The sequence below is a fragment of the Anneissia japonica genome, unplaced genomic scaffold (assembly GCF_011630105.1).
Source record: "Anneissia japonica isolate Jap-2015-1 unplaced genomic scaffold, ASM1163010v1 scaffold1525_len913038_cov183, whole genome shotgun sequence".
NCBI lineage: Eukaryota > Metazoa > Echinodermata > Crinoidea > Comatulida > Comatulidae > Anneissia > Anneissia japonica.
In genome coordinates, this window is record NW_022728504.1 from 651,675 (window position 1) to 679,223 (window position 27,549).

The window sequence follows — 27,549 nt, forward strand, 5'->3', positions numbered from 1 at the left end:
TATATAATGTGACTATAAACTAATTATTATATATGTTAATCGTTGCTACATCAATGAACCGAAGAAAAATATGAATATTGTGATTGAAACATTACTTTTAATGCCCATTTCTGACCTGAAAAAAAATTGTTGCAGGATTTTTGTATTTATTAATTGAAATATATTAATAAATTGTAGTTATAGGTCACAATGTTTATATCGATCTATTAATTATTTAGTAATTAACTAATTTAACATATTAATTAAGATATATTAATTAAGATATATTAATTAAGATATTCGCAAGTTCGTATGAAAATTATTTACAAAATTGCAGTCTATTTATACGGCATTTCGACGGATATTTGTCACCTCATGTGGACCATCCTGAGCTATGCTTACCAAAAATTCGGTAATCTTGCGACAACATTAGCATTTGCTTTTGTTTTGTTTTACATTTACATCCAATGTGAATCAAATAAATAACATTTTTATTTAAAAGCAGGTTTTGCATGGACATAATTTTATTTAATATGCTGATTATTATTATCTCAGTAATCAAACTGTCGTACAATCATTATTATTATTATTATTATTATTATTATTATTATTATTATTATTGTTTGTTTATTTTTTGTTTTATGTATATGCCTAGGCCTATACAATATAAAATGTATATATTTAATAATTTAATTAGAAATAATTATGGTTATTAATTTTAAAATGAATATAATATAATGTTAATAATATAGGCTAAGCTAGTCCTAATCAATTGATATAATAAAGCCAAATATTTAGAACATCATTAATACAACACCTTCATGACAGTCCAGCCCTCCAAATCTTGTTTTAATAACTAATTGAATTCACTTGCTATATTTTGTACTTCATTATTATTATTATTATTATTATTATTATTATTTATTATCTGTATTATTATTATTATTATTATTATTATTTATTATCTGTATTATTATTATTATTATTATTACTATTTATTATCTGTATTATTATTATTATTATTATTATTATTATTATTATTACTATTATTATTTTCAATGCTATATTTTGATCTTCCATCATTATTATTATCATTATTATTATTTATTTTATTATTATTTATTAATTATTATTATCTGTATTATTATAATTATTATTATTATTAATATTATTTTCAATGCTATATTTTCATTTTCATTCATTATTATTATCATTATTATTTCAGTATTATTATTATGTATTATATTACTATGTGTATTATTATTATTATTTCAGTATTATTATTATTTTTATTATGTCTTCACCATTTCATTCACCAACCCAACATATTATTTTTGAAAAATAAATTGTATGAAAATAACAACTAATGATTATGCTGTACTTCTATTGAAATTTGTGTGTATGTTGTAATAATTTATAATATTTTCTGTTATGGTGAGTGTAGTACAATATTTATCACAAAAAAAATAGCCAAATGAGTGTAAGTAATTGATTTCTATACCTTGTACATCTATTCATTGCAGTTTCAGAACATTTTAATATGAAAAAAAAATTACAGATACAAAATAAAAATTAAATAATTATATACTTAATTTATTTTTAAGATAAATTAAGTATATAATATATTCAATTTTTATATTGTATTGTATTTTTGTAACTTTTCTTTCATATTTTATTTAACTTAATTTGTTTTAGGCTAATTACAAGACATTTTGTATAGATATTCCAACTAGCAATCATTTTTTTTTATTTGCTGGTTTGTGAATGTTTACCTAGCAATTATAACAAACCTACTAGCAAATTGCTAGCTTGCTAGTGCGAATTTCGAGCCCTTATATATATATATAAAATAGTAAATACAATAACAAATAGATAATAGTTATTCATCACTATTATAATAAAGCACACCTATGAAACAAAGACCAGTGTAAATCTTAAACATCTTAAACAATGCTCCTCCAAAAATACTTAATTCGTTAAAATATCATGCTCAGGTAGTTAAAAATCATATAAAATTACCTAATTTGGCTAGCGCCCCTCGCCTAATCATCAAGCCCCCCCCCCAATCTTAAGACCCCTAGATACTCCATTGCTTTAACGACAATAAAAAATCTCTAAAGATATAGAAGAAGCCCATCTCAAAAAGAAGCCACTACAGTAGAATCTAGTTTTTACGTACCCCAGTTATACAAACCCTCGGTTTTTACGTACGCCTCGTATCGACGATAACGTCATCAAAAACCCTGAAAATATTCAAAACAAACGGTCCTTTTCAGAGCAACCATAAGTAAAAAGACTAACAATAAACTATAACAATAAACAAACCATAATGCAACATATTTTCATTAAACAGCAACGTTGATTGAGTCTAATACCAGGTTGTTATAATCTGAAACCACTTGAACTGAGAGAGATGAACAACTAGCGATGGTGCTCAAAATAATTGCTTTCCTCCTTAGCTTCGTGTGGAAGACTTGTCTGGTCAAATTTTCTACACAAAGCTGAGTAGTTATAGTTTTGTACACTAATGCTAATTGGCTGGCTTGCTCAGTGCAGTGCATGTGGTTGCTGTTTCACGTACACAAACGCTAATTGGTTGGCTCGCCCAGTGCAGTACACATGGTTTTAGTTCGTCTCAGCAGGCCCAGACAACACCACAGGTCTGTTGTTTAGAATAGCCATAAAGGGGAATTCCCAAGTTATACCTTTTGTCGTATAGGTAATCTTACAATATTTTCATGTTCTTTAGTTAAATAAAAGATATAAATTGATGAATTAATACACTAGACACATGGTTTTATTTGAACACTTTAATATGACATCGTAAAGTGATGAATAAAAACACTAAACACATGGTTTTATTCGTAGGCCTAGAGGTAAGGTCTAGCCTAGGTAACATCATTTAGTTCATAACATATGTTTATTGAGCGTTACGTATGTAGATCAAAGATTACCACAAACTTAACCCAACCTCAATTTTACGAATCCCTGATTTACGTACGCCCTCCGGTCCCGTACCATATGTAAAATCAAGGTTCTACTGTATTTAGTTTGCAAAAATTATTCTCGAAATATCAAGATAGTATGGGCTTCTTTTCAAGATATTTTATTTTTAGTCAAGAAAAATAAAATCAGTCAGATGCAGGGATTGAATCTAGGACCCTATTTTTGGATAGCAAAATATCTTCAATTACAGCTCCTATATAATCCGTATTTTAACACTAACAAGCATTTGAGGTTTTTTTTAAATGTTTTCATTAATATGTCCAACTGGTTTCCTTTTCAGAAGAAATAACTACTGTTCCAGGTAAGCAAATTTCAGTCATTTAGAACATTCTACTCAAAAATCCAGAGAAAGTTTTTCGGTATTCTACAAAATTCATTGATTTTCTTTTTTGCATGTTGTCTGTTGGTCAGTGGTTAACCTTTCAACTGACTTTTATACCATAGACTATGTTCTCAAAGCATTATTATGGTCCTTTTTTTTTTCTTGTCGAAGCCTTAAGACACTCAAAGAAATTTAGGCTACCCACTAGTTTGCAGAACTTCAGATTGATGCTGTTGGCCAGACTAAAATGACGTACAATAGGCAGTAATATATATTCTGGTGTATGTAAAAATTTTAAGTAGGAGTTTATAGTAGGATTGCCCCATATTTAGCTCGTATAATGCAGATTTTAAAGTTTGTTATTAATATTTCATTGTAATTGACAGATATTTAAACATTTTTGTTTTTATTTGCAGCAGAACTATCAACTGCTACACCAGGTAAGCAATTTAATTCATGTTTTATGAATTCATGAATTCCAACAATTTAAACAATACAATAAAGTACAATACAATATTTTATGCATACACATATGCAAATGGGTGGAGACCACTTATAATATACTGTAGGGGCTTGAAAAATTTAAATACAATATGCCAGAAGGCAAGCTATAAACCTTTTACAATGAATAATCCATAGAAAATGTAAAACAGTAATATATTGAAGTTAAGGTGGGTGTACAGCAAATGAGGGTGGTTCTGAAACAAGTACATACTTAGAGGCATGTATATTATTATTAAACTCTTTCATTTTGAAGTTGAAAAGAGTTTGAGTTGGGTATTTATTTTTTTAGAGCTTTCAGCAACGTTGTGTTGCTTTTGTCAGCTGTCAAGTGATTTTTTTCTGTGGTCACTTGAATTTGTATGATCATGTGACAAATTTTAAATTGTCAGTAATTCCTGTCTCCTATCTCTGTCCAAAGTATAGGGTCGCATAGTTTAATTTCAGTCGCTTTTCATTTTTCCTCCACAACAGTTGTCTTCTTTGCAGACTTCCAACACCTAGACCTAAAAAATTGGGAGACGGGAGAATTTGCAGGTGAAGGGCACCCCCATTCCCATCAATTAGTGAAAAGCACCCTCAACATCGAAATATTCTGATAGCATTAACATATTTTGAGGTGTATAAATGTAATTTAAAAGATACCTATGGTTTTTCATTCATGTGGCCTAGTAATTTCTTCAGTTTCACTGTGCAATTCCCATGTTTTTTTAAGGGCCGAATGTTAAATGAGGGGGTTGTACTGTAAGTACAACAAATCTAGGCCTAGCCTAGTCCTAGATTTTTAAATTCGGGAGAACTTGAACAAATTAGGGAGACCGGAAGATAGCATGTAAATTAGGGAGACTCCTGATCGAATCGAGAGGGTTGCAATATTTGTCTTTGCTGAAGATGTTTTTTTACAATTTTCAGGACCTTAATTCACCGAAAATAATGTAAATACAGAATTTACAGACATTTTGGAGGTAATCTTGAAGAAATTGAAGTATGGTATAGCAATTATTATCTATAATGTGCAGATAATTCCAGATTAATAATCAGATTGTAATTTTGGTCATTTATCTCTCTGTTTTTTTTCTGTTTTAGGAGAAGCTGGCAATGGTACAGAAGCTGCACCGGAAAAGACAGGTATTTTTTGATTGCTTTTTAAATTGTCATCAGCTTTCAATAAATTAAGTCTGTAATATTAATTTTCAATCAAATAATATATAATATTATATCAAAACATTACAAAATGCAAGCATATCCAATTCTACCAAGAGTTAGCAAGAGATTTCACCCCACGTTTTTCGAGAAGGTTTGATCTCCCCGATACTGGACCTCCATTTTAAGTCCTTATCCGAGAAGACTTGCCTCTACCAACCGAACCATGGGCAAGGAGCGGCTGGAACCAGCGCCGATGTTAAGGCTGTAGCTAGTGGCGCCCCTGTCATACTGTTCGGCCACTCAACATGATCGACAAATAATGGATTCTCTGTAACAACTTGTAGTATCTCAGAAGTGACATCTAGGTTAGCTTTGTGACTTTAGATGTGACTATCATCTATCTCAATTTCTGGTTGCCACAGATTGATTATATTATTCTGGTAAATTGGTAATTTCATCTGGGAAGGTAAGGCAAGACTAATCTTGGTTAAAATGATCTTTAAAGTGCTCACAAAATCCAGAACATTTTTATAAGCTTTGGTACTTTTCTTATGGCAACATTAGCTTTCCTCCACAGATAAAATAATTTCTAATTTGACATGCTCCATTTAAAGCTTGCATACAATACTCTTTCCGTAATTCCTTCACCCTCACCTTGATTGCTTGCTGCATTGTCTTATGCTCTTCTTTTTTTGTTAGTAGATGCACTTTTGTTAATATCTTTCTCACCTTTATTAGCTGTTGTAGCCTTTTATCAATATCCCAGGGATGAACATTTTGTGAGTGCTGTATAATGCTCAGTTGATGTAGCGGTTGACTTTGCAGAAGTAATTTCATAAAATTCATTTCCAGTCTTTGTTTTAACATTTCTCACCATACCTGCCAGCGCTACCGATCTACACGGTAGTCTACCGATTTTCTCACTTTTCTACCACCTACCAAATTACCAGGCTGTTCCTACTGATTTAAAAAAATTTGAAAATCAACATTTTATGCTAAGTTCTCAATCAAAATATTGTGTTCGCCGTCAGAATGATGCGCTACCAAGCCTCCACACACTCATATATTGAGGTAAACAAACAGCACCACCAGGTGTCAACTGGTGTTTTATAGTCTTTGTACACTAGACATCGCAAGCTATATTATTTTTCGGCGTCTGGTTGAGTAGCCTGTGGTAACTTGCGTGTGTGTGTGTGTGTTGAGTTGCCTAGTTTTGAAATGTGGGATAGCAAGCCACTAGACGAGGCCACGATCTGTCTGATCCTTTTTCTCACAATGAGTAAAATAAAATCTGTGCATGTAAGGTGGGATAACAAATTTAAAGACCAATGGACTGCAGACCACAAATGTATTAAGTCATCAAAGAAAGGTCAGTTTCATGCCTTTCGTGAGAACTATAACAATGATGTTACCAGACATCGCAAGCTATATTATTTTTCGGCGTCTGGTTGAGTAGCCTGTGGTAACTCGTGTGTGTGTGTGTGTGTTGAGTTGCCTAGTTTTGAAATGTGGGATAGCAAGCCACTAGACAAGGCCACGATCTGTCTGATCCTTTTTCTCACAATGTGTAAAATAAAATCTGTGCATGTAAGGTGGGATAACAAATTTAAAGACCAGTGGACTGCAGACCACAAATGTATTAAGTCATCGAAGAAAGGTCAGTTTCATGCCTTTCGTGAGAACTGTAACAATGATGTTACCCGACATCTAGCTACAGAAAAACACAAGGCAAACAGCAGGGTGGTTAGCAATACGATTATCAACATGTTCACTCCCTTAGCACAAAATAAAGCTGTGATAAACGCCAAGAGTTTCTAAGAGCCTGCATTTTTCCAATAGCTACTTATTCTTTGAGACTTGGGTCCTTCGGAAAGCAGATGAGCAGAGAATTACTGCTTTTGAGAACAAGTGCTATCGAAAGGTCTTGAGGCTTTTGGTACGATAGAGAAGGCAACAAGGATTGCACAGAATAGATTTGTATAATGTTGCTATGACAACGATGAAGATAAACGCCAAAGTAATATTCCAGGGTTTTGTAGTACAGCAAAATTTGCCGCTTGCAGCGAACGACCACTTTTCTAAGTTGGTTGGTAGAATGTTCCCCGGTAGTGAAATTGCACAAAAGTACTCATGTGGTCGTACGAAGGGTACCCATATTGTCTGCATGCTAGCATTGGAATTGATTTCGCAGATTAAACGAGAGGTAGCTGAAACAGCGATGTATTTGTTGGCAACAGATAGACGTAGTAGTGATGAGGAGGATACATTCTTTCCTGTTCTTATTACGCATGAAGACAAAACTACAGGTAAGGATTAAATTTAATCACCATCATTTTTTTTTTCTAGGTTTCTAATATTTTAATTTTTCTAGGTAGCAAATAAAGTATTCATGTAAATTCATCAAAATATTTATAATGAATTACAGTTAATTAATCTTCATGTATTTTGTACTGTGTTCTTTAGGTCTGATCACAACTTCATTGCTTGACATGCCTATGGAAAATGAAGCCAGTGGCAAAACATTGCAAATGCCATGAAGCAATGCCTGACAGATGTAGGGTTGGATATGCAGCAGTGTTCGGCAAGTTATGCTAGAATATACATCAATGTATATGTATTATTAGTATACAATCATTGTTGAAGTCTTGTACTAAAATATTTAAAAAATACAGTAATGGTTGTAAAAAAAATATTTTGATGCAATTTAATACAAAGTAAATTTGCTGATGGTGAAAACACATATAATGGCCCAATAGGAAAGATGTGTATTTAAATTAAATGTGATCTTACTGTGCAATTTAATGTATATTCATGTAGAGTATCCTGTCTTGCTTAGTGAATCCTTCTATGCTTCAGGAGAGAGGAGACATTCTAGGAGTGGACTTTAACAATCCAGAGGTTCAGAGGGACGACAGGGAGCTCTTCCTTGGATTTGGAGCGATGCAGCTTATTAACAGAAACAACTTAACTGGCACTTGTGGAGTGAAGAAATTCAAATTGGAAGTCAGAGGGTTCTACACTAATGTGTTAAGTTACATACAAAAGATGTTCCCTCTTTATGACAGCATCATTAAGAATGCAGTAGTAATCGATCCTTTGAAAAGGCAAGAGGCATCCCTGAATTCTTTGCTGGAAGTTGTTGGCCAGCTGCCAAAATGTGTTGCTCCTCCTATGGATTCAAGATAGGCATTGTGTAGAGAATTCTGCTGTTATCAAGCTGCTACTCCATCCGAGCTCCCTAAGTATACCATTTACCGCATAGATGCATTTTGGGAAGCTGTCTATCAGATCAAAGACCCTCAGCCCTGGGTCAGAGAGCTTACTCAAATTTGTGCCGATTTGCCAAACACCTGCTACTTATTCCTCACAGTAATGCTTACTGTGAAACACTTTTTTCATTGATGAAAAAATAACCACACATACAAGAAGTTCGCTGGGAAGAGGCAAACAAGGGCATGCTAGTGTGACTGTTTACAAGGATACCCTACCATCATAAACACTCTGTGGACTTTCGGCAGGCAAAATAAACATTTTTTAAAAAGATCTGATATGGTATGTCACTCCTGGTCACCAAGTGATGACTTGTTAACAAAAGCCAAGTCAGCTACTTGTACCAGGCACTATCACTGCAAAAGTATCAGTCTGAAAAGTTGCAAAAAAGAGGCCTGACTGTAAAGTGGATTTTCAATTATTTTGTAAAGAATATTACTGTTGAGTATGTAAGACTCAGCCATGGTCTACTCTATATGCCTCTGTTCACCCACACAACATGTTTTTTCTGTGTCAATAGTCTAGAGGTTCTGATGAATAAAGGGTTTCTTTTGAAAGTTATTAGTTTGTTGACTTTTTTCAATGTTCACTGATAGTAGAAATTTCACTGACTAAAGAAAACCAATCTTATACGCACTAATATTTCATCAGACCATAATCAGACAGGACACAAATGTATCAAAAATTGTTGTAGTGACAATGCTTTGTTATGCTTCTCAAATTGATCATCTTCTGAGCTCCTGAATTGGCTGCATTGACAATGCTTCAGGGGGATTTGACCTTGACCAGTTTACATTTATGTGAAGTTGGCATTGGCTGATTGGCATTTATGCGAAATCTGCCTGCACAACAAAATCGGCAGTGTAAGGGTTCAATATTTTTACTTTTTCTGGTTTGTTTTTTTGGGGCACATGCATACAGTATAACCCTCATGTGAGATTGCACCTGAGCCATGCATCTTACTTCCTACATACACAAGACATGATGTTATGGTTTGCTTTAATTTGAATGAGGGTGTCATGTAAGCAATCAGAGATAATAGCCTAATCTTGAGGGTGCAGCCATGTTTTGGTTAAAATGCATATCAAAGGCAACAATAATAGGCTTTGCTTCACTGAACTCTGCCAAGACAGTAGCATATACAATACTAGATTGGGGCTAGCTATGGGCTGTAAAAAGCACTATATATCTAGCTTCACTGATACATATAAGATTAAAATTACATATAGTACAATAGTGTTGCAAGTGCTCATAACAATATTGGTAGTAAAATCAAGTCAAAATGTGTACTTAAAACCCAAAATGCAAGATTCATAAGTAAAATGGGAGCAACATCAAGCTCCTCTGGCAACACATTATCTCCATTTTGGAGTTTATTTAGTGCTGAGTGTACCTCAAATATAATTTGTGAAGAATACATATTTGTTTTTAGTAAAACATTTTCAACTAGAAATTAATAAATGTTGTATGAAACCAATTTAATATTACTGATTTTGGTATTTTGATGGGAGTCTGAAAATGCCAGGAAAATTTAGTGATCAGATAAATTAAGGTCTGTAGCAACCAATATCTCTGTATTGGAATGAAATACTGTAAAGCAAAGAGGATACTCAGCCAAGAATTTGGTTGAGCTGCCATGGAATGACCTACCAAGTCCCAAGCCCCAAGTCCTGGCACTTTAAGCTCAGTAGATTGCTAGACAGCCCAAGCCATTGTAGCTGCACTGGAGCTGAGGTCTGCTGTAGTGTTCCTCAGTTGGACAGTGGTGGAAGGTTATATCTTATGTAAAAAAAAATCCTAAGATCTACTAAAAATCTTTCATAAAAAAACAATATCCAAGAACTTATCTGGAATTGCCCAAATACTCTTCATACTTGATCAGTACTTTTGTATCTCAAAGCAGATCCATTCACTGTTAAAATGCATGAATAACATTATATGTTTGGATATTTTTTTATATTTATAGCACAGAAAGTTTCTACTGGAGGGATTGTTGGAATAATTATAGCAGTAATATTACTATTAGTGCTGATTCCTGTTTTAGTATGTAAGTATTTAAAATTTATTATTGTTTATTTACACTTCAGTATAATGTTTTCTTGAAATATTATGTCAATTTTTTGGAAATATTTAAGTCATAATCTTAAATTATCAAGATCTGGAACATATTAGAGTATAACTCCATTATGTAATTTTATTATGTAATTTTTTTTATGAGTTTCTATTTGTTTTTGTTTCTATTCTGTAGAATTGCAAGACATATAGTTGTATGTTAATTTTTTTTGTAAATTATTAAAATGTGTATGGAATTATTTTTGTCTGAACTAGTTCACCAACAAAATAGTAATACATTTGGGCCTACAGCAGTCACATTTCAATTCTATTTATCTTCTATTTCCACAAGCTCTCAAATATATTATCTGCAAAAATACAAAAGCAGTATATATCAAATGGATACATTTAAGTATATAGATACGTTAGCCCCCAATCAATTAAACTGAATTGTCGAAGAAGTTTAAAACAGGCAGTTATTGGGAATTTGAGAATAAGTCAATGCTCTGTTTGTATCGTAGTAGGTGCAGTTCTAATTTATCTAGGAGAACATTAAATAAGATTAAGCCTGAAGAAGTATGATAAATTTATTGAGAAAGGAAGAAGTGCGGATTTGGATAGGTGGATAGTTCAGATTGTGTTGAAATTTTTAATTTTAATTTTTAATTTGTTCTCAAATTAACTTTTACGTTAGTTGTTATTATCAGTGTAATCTAGTAATTAATGTTAGGAAGGTTATGTGTAATTATCTTTTTTTTCTGTTTTGGTCTTATTGTAAATTTTTATTTCCTAATGGAAATATGTTGTAATTGTTTCAAATGTTTATTATTAGGTATTATTTTTCCCCTTTTTATTGTTTTTCTTTTTCATAATGTTTATTTTAGTTACCTTAATAGTATTGGGCTATTTGCCATACATTTGACTGGCAGTATATAATAGCCAGTAGAAATCATTATTACCTGATGATGACGTGTGACAAAACATGTTCCTATTAGGCCTATCATATGATGTATTATCCATTAGTGTTAATTTTAGTATTGTAATCTCCAGTGTTTGTTTAATTTTTTAGTTTTCTCTTTTTAGTATATTTTAAAATAAAAGCAGAATGGGGAAAATTCAACTGGGGTTTTAGTTTGAAAATTATAAATTAATTAGATTAAAAATTATAAATTGATTGATAATCAAATATTTATCCTTTCATTTATGCTAATGCTGATAACTGATTTTTTAAAAATTATATTAGATTGCTGTAAAAGAGGTGGTTATCGACAGATTGAAGAAAGAGGTACAGTATTTGCTTGAAACATGATTGTTTACACTATACGAAATACTATAAGAACTTTATTGCAATCTCTCATTCAAAATTGAAGTTTAACAAAAGGGGAGAAAAAACATTAAAAACAATATCACAAACACACCAAACACATAAAGAATAGAATAAATCTACAATAAGGCATTACAATTAATTAGGAAACCTTAAGTTAAGAATTCAAGTACAAAAATAAATTTGTACTGTACTAAATCCACTTGCCCTAGCACCATCCTCTGTACTGTACTAAAGTGTTACAATAATTGTTTCACAACTGTTCACAACCTTTTCAATATTGGCAGTGAGAGCTGCAGTTTTTCTCTGACAGATGGGCTATCGAGAGATGTGCTAGAGTACACACTCACCTCAGCCTCATCACTTCTAGGTGCCGGGTGGCACTTTCAGGCCAAGAAAATGATTAAAAGTGGAATAATTTTGAAAATTAGAAGTTAAAATGAAAATGATTGGACATTACCACTATCTAAGTGTAGGCCTATTGTATTGACATTGGCCAACATACTGTACAAATAATAATGCACCACCCAAATAATGCCACTCCAAATGTAACAATCAAAAACAGATGTTAGATGATCTTTCTTTATGAATTGCCAATATATCATTAATGATTTTAGCCTAGAGTTGGCCATTTTTTTTATCTAATTTTATTGTTTATCAACATCAAGGAGCTAAAACTACGCTCAAGGAAATGGAAAATGTTCAAATTTTCCTGGCGACTGGGCCAGCCTTCTCCTATTATTTTGGTCTAAAAGCACAATTTTGGCCATACTAAGTTATAAAAACTCTGCCTGTGAACCCTACCAGACCCTGACTGACGCTTATAGTCAACCCCTTGGTTTGCACCCCCTGTCAGCAAATGTCTGGAACCTACCACTGGGTTAACACAGATTATCAATACTATGATGAAAATTCCAGACTGAATTGCTGTCTATCAGGCACTGAACAGCTTTATTCAAAGAATGCCTGTTTGACAGTCATAATAAAAAAAATAAGAAAACTAATGTTCTTCAAAACCTGTACTTGTTCATATTCAATTTATTTCTGATAGATGAAGCTGCTACTGCTAATAATGTCTCTTACACTCCAGTAGAAGCAAACGGTGAGTGTTTATAATACTTTTATTCTCTTCTCGATAAATATTAACATACATTAACAACGTTTGATTTACCCAGTATTGCATCTCAAAATGTGACACGTTTTACACTAATTGTGAGGCATTTCCACAAATGCATCACAAAATTGCGACACAATTATTTGCCTAAAATTAACTACTCGGTCTTCAGCAAGGCCTGACTGTAAAATCCAAGTGGCTTGTTGCATAAAAAAGTCCCGATTTTTTTTTGTTTTTTGAAACAGTCAAAGTCAAGTTGTTATCAAATGTTTTGGGCCAAAAATAGTGCAATATGCTTGTTTACATCGATTTCACACATACAATGCTCCCTACATGTACATAAACCATTGTTTTACTTATGTACTTTTAGTGTTAGAAAATAAGATGCATCACTGTGATTTTCTTATTGAAAACTGTCATTTCTTTTCTTTAATAATCATTCATTATCACCGCAAAAAAAAAAAATGCTATGCACAATTTTGGAATTGCTACACAACACAAAAGGTGCATAGCAGGTTTTGCTACACATAAAAAATGCTGGAAATCGAATGCTGTGCATTAAGTTTGTAAATATTTTTTGTATTGATCTTTTTATATAAATTCCAATATTTCCTTGTAAAATTATATTGATAAATTAAAATTATAATTGTATATATGCAGGGTTGTAGCTGTAGAAGTGTGGGTGATAGGCATTTTTAAGGATGAGTGGGTGATCATGATAAACTCTAAATAATATGAGTTGATTTTAAGGATGGAAAATTGCATTAATAAGGGTGGGTGGAAGGCCATGAAATTAGCTTTAGACTGGGTGGAAAACTTCAAGGCTGGGTGGCCTCGCCCATCTCGGCCCACCATAACTACATCCCTGTATATGCAACTGAATTGCTGTCTATCAGGCACTGACCACAGCTTTATTCAAACAATGCCTATTTGACAGTCATAATAAAATAATTTAAAAAACCAATGATCTTCAAAACCTGTACATGTTATTCATATTCAATTTAATTCTGATAGATGAAGTTGAACCTGCTATTACTAATGATGTCTCTCACAGTCCAAGAAAAGCAAACGGTTAGTGTTTTTTTTTTTCTTACTTTAAATCTCTTCTCGATAAATATTAACATACATTAAGTTTCAAGTATCTGTTAAATCTTTTTTTTTTTTGGTATTTAAATAATTAAAATTTGTTGAAAATTAGAGGTTGCAACCAGGACCCCCCCCCCCCATAGCAGTATTTTCTATGGGGAGGTGTGTTTGCCAGTGAAGGTGGCCCTTAGGTTTGGGGATGGGGTTGAGGGGCAGAGCCCAGGTGGGGTCTGGGAGATCAACGACTAGGAAGCTCTAACAAATTAGCATTTTGATGTCCCTTATTTAATGGATTTCTGATAGTGTGGGTGATAGGCATTTTAAGGATGAGTGGGTAATACTAATAACATCGTAAACTCAAAATAATATGAGTGGATTTTATGGATGTAGAAGTAGGTTAATAAGGGTGGGTGGAAGGCCATGAAATTAGTTTTAGACTGGGAGGAAAACTTCAAGGCTGGGTGGAGCCCCATCCACCTCTGCCTACCATAAATACATCCCTGTATATGCAACTGAATTGCTGTCTATCAGGCACTGACCACAGCTTTATTCAAACAATGCCTATTTGACAGTCATAATAAAATAATAAAAAAAACCCAATGATCTTCAAAACCTGTACATGTTATTCCTATTAAATTTAATTCTGATAGATGAAGTTGAACCTGCTATTACTAATGATGTCCCCCACAGTCCAGGAAAAGCAAACGGTTAGTGTTTTGTTTTCTTACTTTTAATCTCTTCTCGATAAATATTAACATATGTTAAGTTTCAAGTATCTGTTAAATCTCGTTTTTTTTTAAATTTAATTAATTAAAATTTTTTTTAAATTAGAGGTTGCAACCAGGACCCCCCCCCTTCCCCATAGCAGTATTTTCTATGGGGAGGTGTGTTTGCCAGTGAAGGTGGCCCTTAGGTTTGGGGATGGGGTTGAGGGGCAGAGCCCAGGTGGGGTCTGGGAGATCAACGACTAGGAAGCTCTAACAAATTAGCATTTTGATGTCCCTTATTTAATGGATTTCTGATAGTGTGGGTGATAGGCATTTTAAGGATGAGTGGGTAATACTAATAACATCGTAAACTCAAAATAATATGAGTGGATTTTAAGGATGGAGAAGTGGGTTAATAAGGGTGGGTGGAAGGCCATGAAATTAGTTTTAGACTGGGAGGAAAATTTCAAGGATGGGTGGAGCCCCGTCCACCTCTGCCTACCATAAATACATCCCTGTATATGCAGTATTAATTATATTTTTGACCTTTTTTAATTGAAATTCTTAATCCAAATATTTGGATTTTTTTGTTGTTGCATGAATTGAAGTGCTTATTCTTCTTTGTGATTTGGTTGGTGTATTGTCCTTTTTGGAGCGCATTTTTGAGATAATGATTTAGTTTGCTTTTAAAGCAATCCTCAGGCCCTGGTTATGTTACCACTACACTGTATTTTATATTTTTTGTTTAACCTTTTTGAAGTTTATGTATGTCTATATTGTGTGCGCCAGGAAATAAATAAATAAAATAAAAATCAACAGTAAGAAGCGCTGGCAAATGAATTGCAATGATGCATAGCATTTTGCGATAATTTCGAACGATTTTACTGAAATAATAGGTTTTAAAAAATAGACCTTTTGAAATTGGGAGGAGAGGGTGGGTTGCATCTGCATATAATTATATAAGGGAGGGGACAAGAACATATTTTGTTATTTGACCATATTTTGTATGTTGAGTAATATAAATTTTTTTAACACAGCTATATCAGTTGTATTTTTTTTTCTTATAAAGTGATGAAAGAAAAAAGATGTTACCCATAAGAAAGTAACTCACAGTTGTGTATACTATTTGTACATAAACCATGGGGTTCACTGATATGTTTGACTTAAAGATAGTATGAAACAAACTCCTAAAAAAGTGATACAAGCCATTATTGATTCTATATTTCAAACTTTATTAGTTCATCTTCAGGAATATTTGTACATAATTCTATAATTACTTTTTTTTTGTTCAGAGATTATAAACACAATTACTCTATGTGTATAAATTTAGAAAATATCACTTCAGTGAAAAGGACGAAGAATATAACGGTTTATCTCAAAAACATAACAAAGTTGGCAATGTACATTGTGCATTATTTTATTATTTCAACATTTTAAAGACAAATGTATAGCATACGTTTATTCTTGGAGGTCAAACACACTTGGATTGGATTTGTTCGCTGTAGACACCATGTATAGCCCATGGAAGTCTAGAAGAAGACTTATTTCCAGTGGGGTCCTTCTGGTGGTGATTGGGTAGTACACCGGGAGACAATCCCTTACTCTTTTCCAAAGAGTTTACTGCGTTCTTTAACGTGCACATGGGCCATAAATGCACACAGGACCAACGGCTTAAACGTCTCATCTGAAAGATGGTGCGCTATTGTAACTTGTATTTCAGCCCTCCAGCTGAAACACAAGGAGAGGCAGCGATAGGAATTGAACTGAGGACCTAGAGATCTCCACGGTTCAGTGCACACATAGTGGCTACCACCAGATTAGCCGACTGAGCTAAGCTTCTCACTTGTCATAAGGTTCGCTTTATAAGGTTTATTCTTTAGGTTACTAGTCATAATGTCAGCTTACTCTATATCAGAGGGTCACACTAGTGATAATCAAGAAAATGGTTCGCTTTCATAAAATATACAGACCACTATATATTTCTAAGTTTCACAAGTCATAATAAAGAAGAAAGTCCTAAGAAGGACTAGTCATAATTTTATAAAAGGATTTATAATTATATGGTTCATTAGTCATAATCAATAAAAAGGGTTCGCTAGTCATAATGTAAACAAAGGATCGCTATTCATAAGGTTCGCTAGTCATAATATATGGCAAAATGAGGTTCGCTAGTCATAATAATCCTCATTTTTTACCTCATCAATAATGGCCCTTATGACTAGTGAACGATATGAATAGCGAACTTTAATGGGCCCCATTATTTAATTCGTTTTTTAATTGTTGTATAATTCTTTTTTCTAAACTAAAAAAAAAATGTGCTTGAAACATTTTGTGTGCTATCTGCAAAATTTCATCAGACAATGAACTGTAGATGTTTTTTAGTTCTAGTTTCTAGGTAGAGTGTGACCTCTTATCATTGTTGCCTGCATTTGTCGTTAGCCATATAAGACTGCACTACGACACTGCAACTGCTTTTTTATTGGACCATCAAAAGGTATCTAAAAAAGAAATAAGACAATCTACAAGAAAAACAGGACATTCAAAATTAGCAAACAGAAATTTAAAGGTGTGGTAAACGTCCCAAGATAGCAAAAAAATGTTTAAAGGTGTCCTGTATGTTAAAAGCCTTTCAGAGAAATTCAGAAGGATGCTGTTACATTTTACAACATAGGAGTTCGTTTCAAACCCATCAACAAAGAAATAAAATAGTACGTATATCCCAAAGATAAGTGCAGCAAAGTAGAGGTATGCGGTTTTATTTATCAATCGTCTGTGAAAGTTGTGACTCGAGTACATGTAAGTGAGACAGGCAGGCCTCTCAAAAAATGATTTAAAGATCACCAGAAAGGTTTAGCCACTCGCACTCAAGGACTTGGCATGTAAGACTTGCTTCTTCATAATTTTTACATAAATCTGCTATAGGGAGAAAAAGTCATGACATCACATTTCCTAGCTACCGGGTTCGCTGAGGCCAAACAAACCTTGATAGGCCATTTGTTGTATTCTAGTACTCAGCTGTTTTGTAGTAACATTTTAATATTGCTTTCTGTAACTTATATTGCATCTTCCTGTTTTATTTCGGAAAAACAGTGATTATTAAATAATCTATTTATCGTATATTGCAAGTTCACCTTCATTTTCGAATCCTAAGTTATAGAAATCAGCATTTTAAAATCTTCTGGAGCGTAGGCGTGGGCGTTGGTACACCAGACCATTCTGTTACCCAACTGGATGTAATAAATTGCCATTTCTTTCCTTAGTGTAAACTATTTATTACATAGAACATTCTAGAATTATATTTATTTGACCAAACAAACAGTGTAAACCACATTGCTAATTATAAGAACATAAGAGACCATGTGGAAGGTTCTAGATGTTGAAGTACTAAAAAGCAATTGCCTATTGGTTAATTATGATGTAATGTGACCAATGAGGAACTTAGGCAATATAGAATGCTCTGGAGTTCAAGGGCTAATGTATATAAGGTGAGAGCTTGGTTTTTCTGGGAGCTCTTTTTGAAACACATGTTAATGTGACTGTGGTGTTATTTTGAGACCAGATTCTTGTTGGAGTTTATACAGAATAAAAGTTTATTTGAGAGTTGTGTTAAAAACATTGTGAGCTGTCTTTGTATTTTATATGTCAAAGAGGGATTCCTAGTCATTTCTTTACCGCTCGGAAATATGTCAAGTAGGAATTCATGACACTGGACATCATTTTTACATAAATTTGGTATAACAGACCATTCTGTCACCCACAACCATATACTGTACCCAACTGGACAGGTGCTAAATCCTAGAAAAAGATGAAAATGCAGTGGGAAGAAAGAAAAATCAAAGAAGCCATTTGGATAGGAAAAAGACCACAGAGATGAAAAAGCCTACCAACTGTCACATATCTATAGAGTACTACAGTGTTAAGTCACGATACCATGTGATACTACTCCGTTGTTATCGTTGCAAAAAGCATACAACCGGACGCCATTTTCTTCACTGACAAATCATTGATCCCAATTTCTAACGTAATTATTAAGATGCTGTATCTTACTATTTCTTTTAAAATTTTAATTGATAATAAATGTGTGTTCGATAACTAGTATAATGCGAGCTTTTGTATTTTTAGTACATTTTGATGGTAAAATATTAGATTTTAAAATACCTATTCCAGAAAGCCTATTAAGTCATTCAGGCCTAATGAATGGTAACTAACGTCCGTTGACAACAGAGAGCGCCACCTGGCATCGTGATACGACTGTGGTACTCTATGACAAGCTGCTCAAATTCAAGAACACAAACAAAAAAAGCCAGGGGCCCCTGTAAATGACATGTCACGGGCACTGACGGTCCCACTCCACCTAGCAACCAGAACGGAAAAACATCTACAGTTATTACATGATGAATTTGTTCCTGATGTTACATACAATGTTTGGTTTGGAAAGAAAATAGATTATACTATACATCATATATTTATTCATTTAGAAATAATAATAAATTATAGTTGGTTGTACAATAGAATATATCATTTGTTTAAATTTTTGAAATGTGTTTATTCTTTATTTATAATTCAAGCCAATGAAATGCAGGCAGCTGGTGTAAGAGATGCAAATTCCCAGCAAGGTGATGAAGGTGAACAAACTGTCCAGCAAGGTGATGAAGATGGCCAATCTTCCCAGCACATTGACGTGCATCAAGAAGAGGCAGTCAGTGAGTTTATCCTACAGTATAAGATATAATACTTTTTAAATAATTAATAAAAATGTATGAAATATCAAAAGAGTTTTTTTTATTGAAAGCAAAAACAAATTGTTGTTTGATGAACTAAGCATTTTGTAAAAAAAATCCAATAATTGCTTACCTAGCCAGCTTAACGTTTTATATACATGCGCGAAGTTGCTAGTCAACAGATGTTAGCACCTTTATTATTAGATCGTATTATGACACAGCAGCCTACCAGGATGAGCAAGAATGGAGAATCTTGTAATTGATTGTCATCATTTCCAAAGCACAATTGAAAAAATTGAAAGAGAAGTACTTTGAATTAAAGTTTTTTTTTTCGTTTTTTTTTCTTACAGCCGTAGATGATTCTTGTGATTATACTCTGAAAGGTAAATGTTTTTGTCCTGTTTGTTCTTTGTAAGGTACCACTTATATTTTAGAATTTGTATTTAAATTGTATTCTTTCCATTCTCACCAAGGTCTCGTGTGTATTACATTATTGTACAGTAATATGCTATATGGGGGCGTATCCAAAGCTACTGTTTTCACCCCGGTTCTTCTTTATATTGTCGTCGTTATTGTATTTGATGTGTTTAAATACAAAACCAATGATTCAATTTGAAGTTAGATTTAAATCTCTCTTCATATTTTTTGTCAGTTTAACACAATAGACATTTTAAGTTATGCAGTAAGTTTTGTTGCAGTTCAGACCAATGCAGATTCGTAAAAAAAGAACCACATTTTCCGAAACTCAAGCAGTCCTGTATTTAAACGTCTTTCAGTCTAACTGGTGAAGGAAAGTAACCTTTTTAACCAGAATATTGAAATAAAAATAAAAAAACACCCATAAAACTTGATTTTAGTTTTATTACATTGCTATACGCAGAATTTATTGATAATTCTCACTAAGATTAAGATCGTCTGTAAGTAAGCCTGATCTTCTAGTGGGCCCAGTAGTCTGTCACACAGATGTTCAGACTTTTAAGTTATTTCAGCCATATCGGTGACTTTTGTTGCCACAACTTTTTTTACAAACAACCCAGTTTGTATTGTAGGCCGACCCCTGGGGCTCTAGGCCCAGCCTTGTGAGCGCAGCGATCAACTAGGCTAGGGGCCTGAAACTTTGCATTATCTTATATGATAAAAAATAAAATTGAAAAGTTTCACCATGCTAATTTCTATAACAGCCTGATATTTCACTCTTCTCTGGTTCCAAAAAAAGGTAATGATTTTATAATCATGAACCTCCAATGAAGGCATATTTTTAAATAGGTCTTAAAAGCAGGCTTGTTGTTCTATTTCCTGCAGGTATTTTCTAGGACGTGGGAATACGTAGGGCTATTTATGTTATCGCTTCTTTAGTGTTACTTTAGTCTATGATAGAATTTTGACGCAGCTAACGGTGCATCATCTGATTGTAGTTGTTGTCAAAGATAACAAACTTTTCACTTATGGGAGGTATATCATAAGGAAAACCCAAAAGTCAAAAATAATCGCGGTCACTCACAGGAGGTGGTGGCTAACGATACAGTAGTTATCAAATGCATTGATTAGGTAGGGAGAATAAATGGGACCATATGAGAGTGGAGGTGGTCGCATAGGGAGGTTAAACTGTATTATACCAGGGAAGAGTTAATTTACACACTTCTCTGATTAAACCAAATAATACTGTAATAAATTACAGTGTTTTTACTTGCTACCTCAATATGACGGGTAACCAGAGAGTTACCATGATAGTAACAAAATGTCTTTTATTTCAACTGATTATTACTGTACGTACAACAAACAAGATTTCACCGGGTCTGAGGCAAGGGTCACTCAGTTTACTCTATAAATCATGGTAAAAGGAGGGTACATTTCATACAGTATATTATATTTTTTCACATTGCAGATCATTTACTACTATAATCTGGATATTTTTTTAAAATATTTATTAATTTAAGGGGGTAGGAGTCAGGACCCTCTTGACCCTCTCTGGCTGTGCCTTTGCATGCCACTGCACCCCTCCCCTGCCCCTTTTCAGATTTTTTTCCCCCAATTTGCATTTTTTTTCCAAACTGAGAATACAAACTTCAGGTTGCCAAAACAAACCTATCGCACTGACATGAGCTGCGCAAGTGGCAGCTGGCATTGTGTAGTCGTTCTTTGACCGTATCTGACAGTGCTTTATATAACGATATATTCACAGTTATACATCTACAGAGGTGGATTGAGGGGGCTGTATGATATGAGAGCTACAAATGTCAGTGGCGTATCCAGGAATTCCTGATAGAGGGGGCCCAGGGAGAGAATAATTCTATAATTACTTTTTTTTTTGTTCAGAAATTATAAACACAATTCCTGTATGTGTATTTAGAAAGATGCCATTGTACATTCCGCATTATTTTATTATTTCAACATTTTAAAGACAACTGTATAGCATACTTTTATTGTTGGAAGTCAAACACACTTGGATTAGATTTATTCGGTGTAAACACCATGGACATGATAATAACAAAATGTCTTTTATTTCAACTGATTATTACTGTACGCACAACAAAAAAGGTTTCACCGGGTCTGAGGCTAGGTTCACTCAGTTTACTCTATAAATCATGATAAAAGGGAGGGTACATTTCATATATTCAATTGGGGAAAAAAATTCCGGCCAGGCTTAGATACCTCAGCTTGCATTGTTGGGCTGTAAAAAAATGGTTCACACTATGTTCCAGTCTTAGATGCAACTCGGCTACGGCCCCTGTCATTGTTTCAGGCGTATAAGTTCAGGCCCACCTTTTGCAGGGCCTTGCTATAGAGCTTAACCTTTGTCCTGCATCCTCTAACAAAAAAACAAAGGGAAAAAAAATTGTGGTTGAATAAATAAATTAAAATTAAATTAAATGATTAGAAGCAAAGCTTATTATAAGTCCCCTACTTTGGATTTGGATGAGGGGACTTTTTATGACTGTGAAATAATATCCTACTACTTTGGCAAATTATAGCTTTTATTTAAAACCTCTGGAAAAATTGGTTTACTACCGTGGTGGAGCTGAGGTAATAAAAAATCCTGGATCCGCTCTGCTTATCCAATATTCAGGGCACATAGTTTGATTTTTCTCACATGCTGCCTTGAATTGATTTACTGCTTCATTCAGGGACGGCGCCAAGAATTCCACGACGAGAGGTCGAGCTCCCCAACAAGGGGTCCACACACCCCCACCCCTCATCTAGCCCCCATCCCTGTCGGGGAAAAATAGGGTTGATTATTAAGTTAAGGTGCTCCCTGTCGGGGTACTAACCACCTGTTGGAAGTACCAGCCCTTGTCGGGGAAGATCGGCGGTTTCACCGCAACCCATACAATCACGATAATATACAACACCTGCACATACTGTAGCACTGCTCGCACTAAATAGTTTTCAATCCCTAAAATTTGACAGCTATAATAAGGCTAGATTTCATTTTTCCCCCGATGACCTTGATGGAAATTCCCCAATGGGGGTCCTTTGCCTCCTGGACCCCTCGCTAGCTTTTACAATCCTTATCTTCATGAAATAGCACTATATAAATACAGTAAATACTGTGATGTATGTATCTTCCAACTTCAGGTCTTGTAGTACATGTATTAAACTTGATTGTCCAACTTTTTTAGAAAAATTTCTAAATTAAAATTTTGCTCTATGGTTGTGAATAAGTATTTTTGGACAATAGATGATTTTCAATTTACAAATACAGAAGTTATCAGTATACAAGCGATTGTAATGGGTTTTAAATTTGGGGCTTGTAGTTGTCAAGATATGGGGTTCCTATAAATGGCAAAAAATCTGTTCACAAGCCATGTATAGTGAAGTATGCTTACAGTAAAATGAAATAGTATTATTTACTGAATCTACAGTGAAAGTTAGGCAGGTAAATAATTTTCAGCTTTGTAGGTTCTAGTAATTTTAAATATCCGAAAAAAATTACCTTGTTGGTTGTGCTTAAATCTTGTTTGTTCAAATCGGTTTTGAATTTTTCAAACCCTGAGAAATAAACAAAATTCAAGATGGTGACTTGTTGCTTTCTCATTTATTTGCAATAACTATTATTTGAAACAATTAAATTTTTTTTTATTCTGGAAATACACTTTCAATACTCCTAATTTGCAGGTCTTCCAAGAGGTCCATATTCAATTTTAAATATACATAAATAACAACAATGAAGGTAAAAAAAAAAACATATGTCAGATATATACAAATCAAATGGGTGACTTCCTAAATCCATTCAATGTACAGTAATTGTGTCAAACTTTATTGTTGCAAATTAAGATGATGAATATGTTAGAAGATTGATGTTTTGTATTTATTGGAATGCAGTATAGTAAATTCAATTGAAGAAATATATAGAGGAGTCTAGCATTTTGAATATCTAAATGGTATTTAGATAAAAAAATATGGTCATCCCATTTATCTTTTACCATTTTTCAATACTTACTGGTATCATTGTATCAGTATAAAATATGTGCACCGTTAGCCACTTGACCTGAACTGATTTAGATCTCTTATTTTCTTTCAGATGGTTCCACATTTAATGACTTTAAACTTGAAGTTGCTAATCAGCTGCCTCCGAAAACCAGGAATACATTTTATGCACGTCTTGGTCTGGAAAGATGTGAATACGAACGTGCAGAGGGTGATGAGCATGGTAATCTTTTGGACAAGATATATGCAGTTCTTGACATGTGGTTCGAAAAGAATGGTGGTCCACATGAAGCCAGAGTCCAAGAACTGTTATCTGTAATGTGGAAACACAATTTAAAAGAAACTCGAAGGCTCGTCATTGATAAATGTTGCGAAAGAAATGGTGTAAAAGCTGACCTTTAATCGAGTTTTCAAGTGTAGTACACATCTTCAGGTCTTAAATGGATCTGAAATCCAGAACTTTTAGATTCTGTGTAATGACAACAAAAGTTGTGCTGTATACCAGGTTCCTGATAAATTAAATACAGTACTTATATTAAACGATAGCAAATGATATATTAAACGATAGCAGCTGATTTTAAAGTATTTTTGAGGCGCATAATTTAATACTATTTTTCAGAATTCAGAAACAGAAAGACAGTTAACAATTGTTCATCTTGAAAGAAGATTTTCTTCAAATTTGAAACATCTAAATTTTGAAGTGAACTCAATTTAAATACCAAAATAAAAATTACAATGAATTATATCTTAGTACTATATCTCAATAACTCATTTTTCATGTTTGGTACATCAACTCATTTTGTAACACCAGAACATATTATGTTTACCTGGATGTTGCAAAAGAATCCGTCCGTATTTGATGATTAGAAATTTGTATTTTTGAAGTTTGCATTTCAAAACTTTTGTCCATAGATTTATCTGTCCATGGTATGATGTCCATTTTGACAGAATTTTGGTTAGGGCCTATATAAAGTAATATGTAGTAGAAAATTGTTGTCTTTCTTATATAGTAGTTTACAATAAACACTAAATGTAGGAGCGGTTGGCGCACCGGTTGTGGCTTGGACTCCCAACCTTGAGGTCGGGGGTTCGAAACTCTGGCTGTGCAAATCGCTTGTGTCCTTGGGCAAGACACTTTATCTACGGTTGCATCTCTCCACCCAGGAGTACAAGTGGGTACCTGGTAGGTTCCAACACAACCTGCGCTGATTACTAGCTGCAATTTATGGAATGATAATATAATTTCATTTACTAATTTAATTTGGTGTTTCAATGTGTTCCATATGTGTTTGATCCAATGACCGGGGTAGTAATGTGAAGCGCTTAGAGGCCTTGTAAAGGCATGAAGCGCTTTATAAGAACGACATATTATTATTATAAATGTAATGTAGTCAGACTTGATATAGGGCATTATATAAACATCTCGATGTGAATGTAAAGTAAGATAGCGGTAAGAAAAGTTTTATCTGAACAGGTGTGGGTGAATTTTGGATTTAAAGCCTAGTGCTGCACCCACACTTTGAGGTTTCCTGTGTGTTTGCAAAAACCTTCTTGCACTGCATGCTGCTTTATACTCATTTTTTGTTTTGTTTTTAGATGATTGGTTTGTGGCCGTAAAACAAGAGGGTTTCTAGCCAAAGATTTAGGCAAGTCACACACTGTTGTTGTGAGCCGCAACAAACTTGCATGTGAATGTGGCCCACTGGCAGCAGTTTTCCCTTGAACAATTCTATTGTAACCAAAGTATCAAAGAAGTTATGTAATCAAAATAGTTATGAACAAATCCGAGAAAAGACTGCCAAAAACAATACATTGTCTGCCCACGATTTAGGACCCAGGTGGGCAAAGTGCAGCCCATTGGCCGCATCACCCCTAAGTGTGCAACTTGTCTCTCATTTTTGGCTAGAAAACTTGTGTTCATGGCCTGACACCAATCTTCTGTAAAGAGTAATGCTTAGCGTATTCAGTGTTATAAAAGCAGTGCATGAAAGTTCTTTTAGAAATGGGTGTGTCCCTTAGGGTTAAATAGAGAATTCACTTGGCCCTCCGACCCATTTTTGTGCCCCTTTCTGATTTAAAAACATTAACGTGCAAATTCACGGATACGTCAGAATGCAAGGCAACTATGGGGGTAGCATTATCTGTCAGTGTGGTGTTGTAGCAATATTATAATTTGCCGATTTTGGTAACATTTAATGTAGGTTCACATCGAACTGTGGTAAGATAAATTAAGTAGTGGATCATCCACATGATCTGGCTATATGAACGCTTAATTATGGCATGGAGGAATTAATAATTCCTCCATGATTATGGCGAGATGACAATAACTGGACTAGATCTATTATGTCGACTAACTTCTTAATCCAGTGGCTTAGCCAGTGATAAGACAGAAAAAATAGCCCAGCGGGAGACCAAAAGCCATGGAGGCCAATTTTACTCATTGCTTACATTGTTGTAGACTTTCTTAATTTACAATTCAATTTATCTAGCTCTAACCATAGAGCTAACTGACCATTGAACCAATTAGTGATTTTAATTAAATTAGCTTTCCAAATGAGTGAGATGATATAGATATAAAGTTTATAACTTCGCTTTAAAGTCCTTTCTAGTTTGTCTTGTGTGAATCTGTTTATAGATTGTTGGATGCTGTGAATTATTAGCTGACTGACCTTGCAGAGTCAGGGATGGATCCAGAATTTTTTAAATGGGACACAACAGTTTCAGAATAGATACGCTAGTAACACATAACACTGATATACATTGAAATTTTAAAACTTAAATGTCAAAACTGGGGCAAACGTTCCTCACGTTGCTCCCGTTCCCCCCTACTGGATCCGCCCCAGACAGTAGACTGTGGTCAAACACTGCAGGTTTTTGTTTCTTTCTTTAGTGGTTTAGTTTATTTTAAGCTAATTATGAGCTTTGTTTTCTTTTCAATTATTTACAACCATTGTTTTTTTTTTTTTACAATTGTTATTATTTTGGTTTAAATTTACAGTATATGAAACAGTGAGGTGTAGGCAATGAGAATTATGCAGTATCATATCTTAGTCAAGGAAGGTCAAATTTTATAAATAACTGTCGTAGAAATACAAAATAGAATGGTGTTTTAGTGTATAAAATTAAATTGGTTTCATCACTGTATTTGACTATTTCCATGTCAATTAATAATGTTTATGATTGTACAAGGAAGGTCAAATTTGATCAATAAGTTAATGAGGTAAAATAACTGTCGTAGAAATACAAAATAGAATTGTAGTTTAGTGTATAAAACTACATTAGTTTCACTTTATTTAACTTTTTCCATGTTAGTTAACAATTTATACGATTATAATTAGAAATACCAACCAGAATAGTGTTCATTATTTGCATTCATTAGTATTGATAACCTATAAGAAAATCTTAACTCGTCTTATTCAAGCGTATTTGATAATCTACTATCATCATAAGTAAAGGATTTGAATTCAACCAGATAACAATGTACCCACATTCAGTATACTTTTGTCCAGTAATTTTAATATCCAGTAATTATTATGTATAAAAAAGTAATTTGTATAAATGTTGCAAAAAACCAAGAATATACTCAGATTATGTTAAACTAACAATGTGTGATTGATACTATTCTTATGATGTAGTTTTAGTTAAGTATATGAATCATGTGTTGAAATTTTAAAACAAATAAGGAGCATACTCAATTAGGTATTTGTTTGATATACAATATTTCCGAGCCTGAGAACAGTTTCTTTTATGATTGCTATGTCCATCATTAAGTATTAAGTAACTAAAGGAAAATATTTATTAGGTAAATATTTATTTGAAAAAAGTGATATGTAGCATGAAGCCAGGTCTATAATCAGATTTTTGTCAGACACAACAAGCCAGCGTTTGATGAG

At 33.6% G+C, this 27,549-nt stretch overlaps 2 protein-coding genes across 5 annotated transcripts in view; both read left to right on the forward strand.

Moving 5' to 3' along the window:
- The window catches only part of LOC117114232, a 59,559-nt gene extending 34,740 nt beyond the window's left edge, over positions 1–24,819 (forward strand). For 2 of the 4 annotated variants that reach the window (XM_033257837.1, XM_033257838.1), the window contains exons 7-17: positions 3,266–3,286; positions 3,724–3,747; positions 4,895–4,936; positions 10,191–10,271; positions 11,520–11,561; positions 12,652–12,702; positions 13,729–13,785; positions 14,451–14,507; positions 19,076–19,210; positions 19,579–19,611; positions 23,751–24,819. In XM_033257837.1, the coding sequence (XP_033113728.1) occupies positions 3,266–3,286; positions 3,724–3,747; positions 4,895–4,936; positions 10,191–10,271; positions 11,520–11,561; positions 12,652–12,702; positions 13,729–13,785; positions 14,451–14,507; positions 19,076–19,210; positions 19,579–19,611; positions 23,751–24,058 (851 nt within the window). In that variant the 3' untranslated portion in view covers positions 24,059–24,819. The remainder of the gene's footprint in view (positions 1–3,265; positions 3,287–3,723; positions 3,748–4,894; positions 4,937–10,190; positions 10,272–11,519; positions 11,562–12,651; positions 12,703–13,728; positions 13,786–14,450; positions 14,508–19,075; positions 19,211–19,578; positions 19,612–23,750) is intronic. The other 2 variants (XM_033257839.1, XM_033257840.1) reach the window with 1 other exon arrangement.
- Positions 5,274–7,673, forward strand: LOC117114233. The gene is made up of 2 exons (XM_033257841.1): positions 5,274–7,260; positions 7,418–7,673. The coding sequence occupies exons 1-2, from the start codon at positions 6,945–6,947 to the stop codon at positions 7,489–7,491; spliced, it is 390 nt and encodes a 129-aa protein (XP_033113732.1). The 5' UTR covers positions 5,274–6,944; the 3' UTR covers positions 7,492–7,673.
- Positions 24,820–27,549: the final 2,730 nt, after the last annotated feature.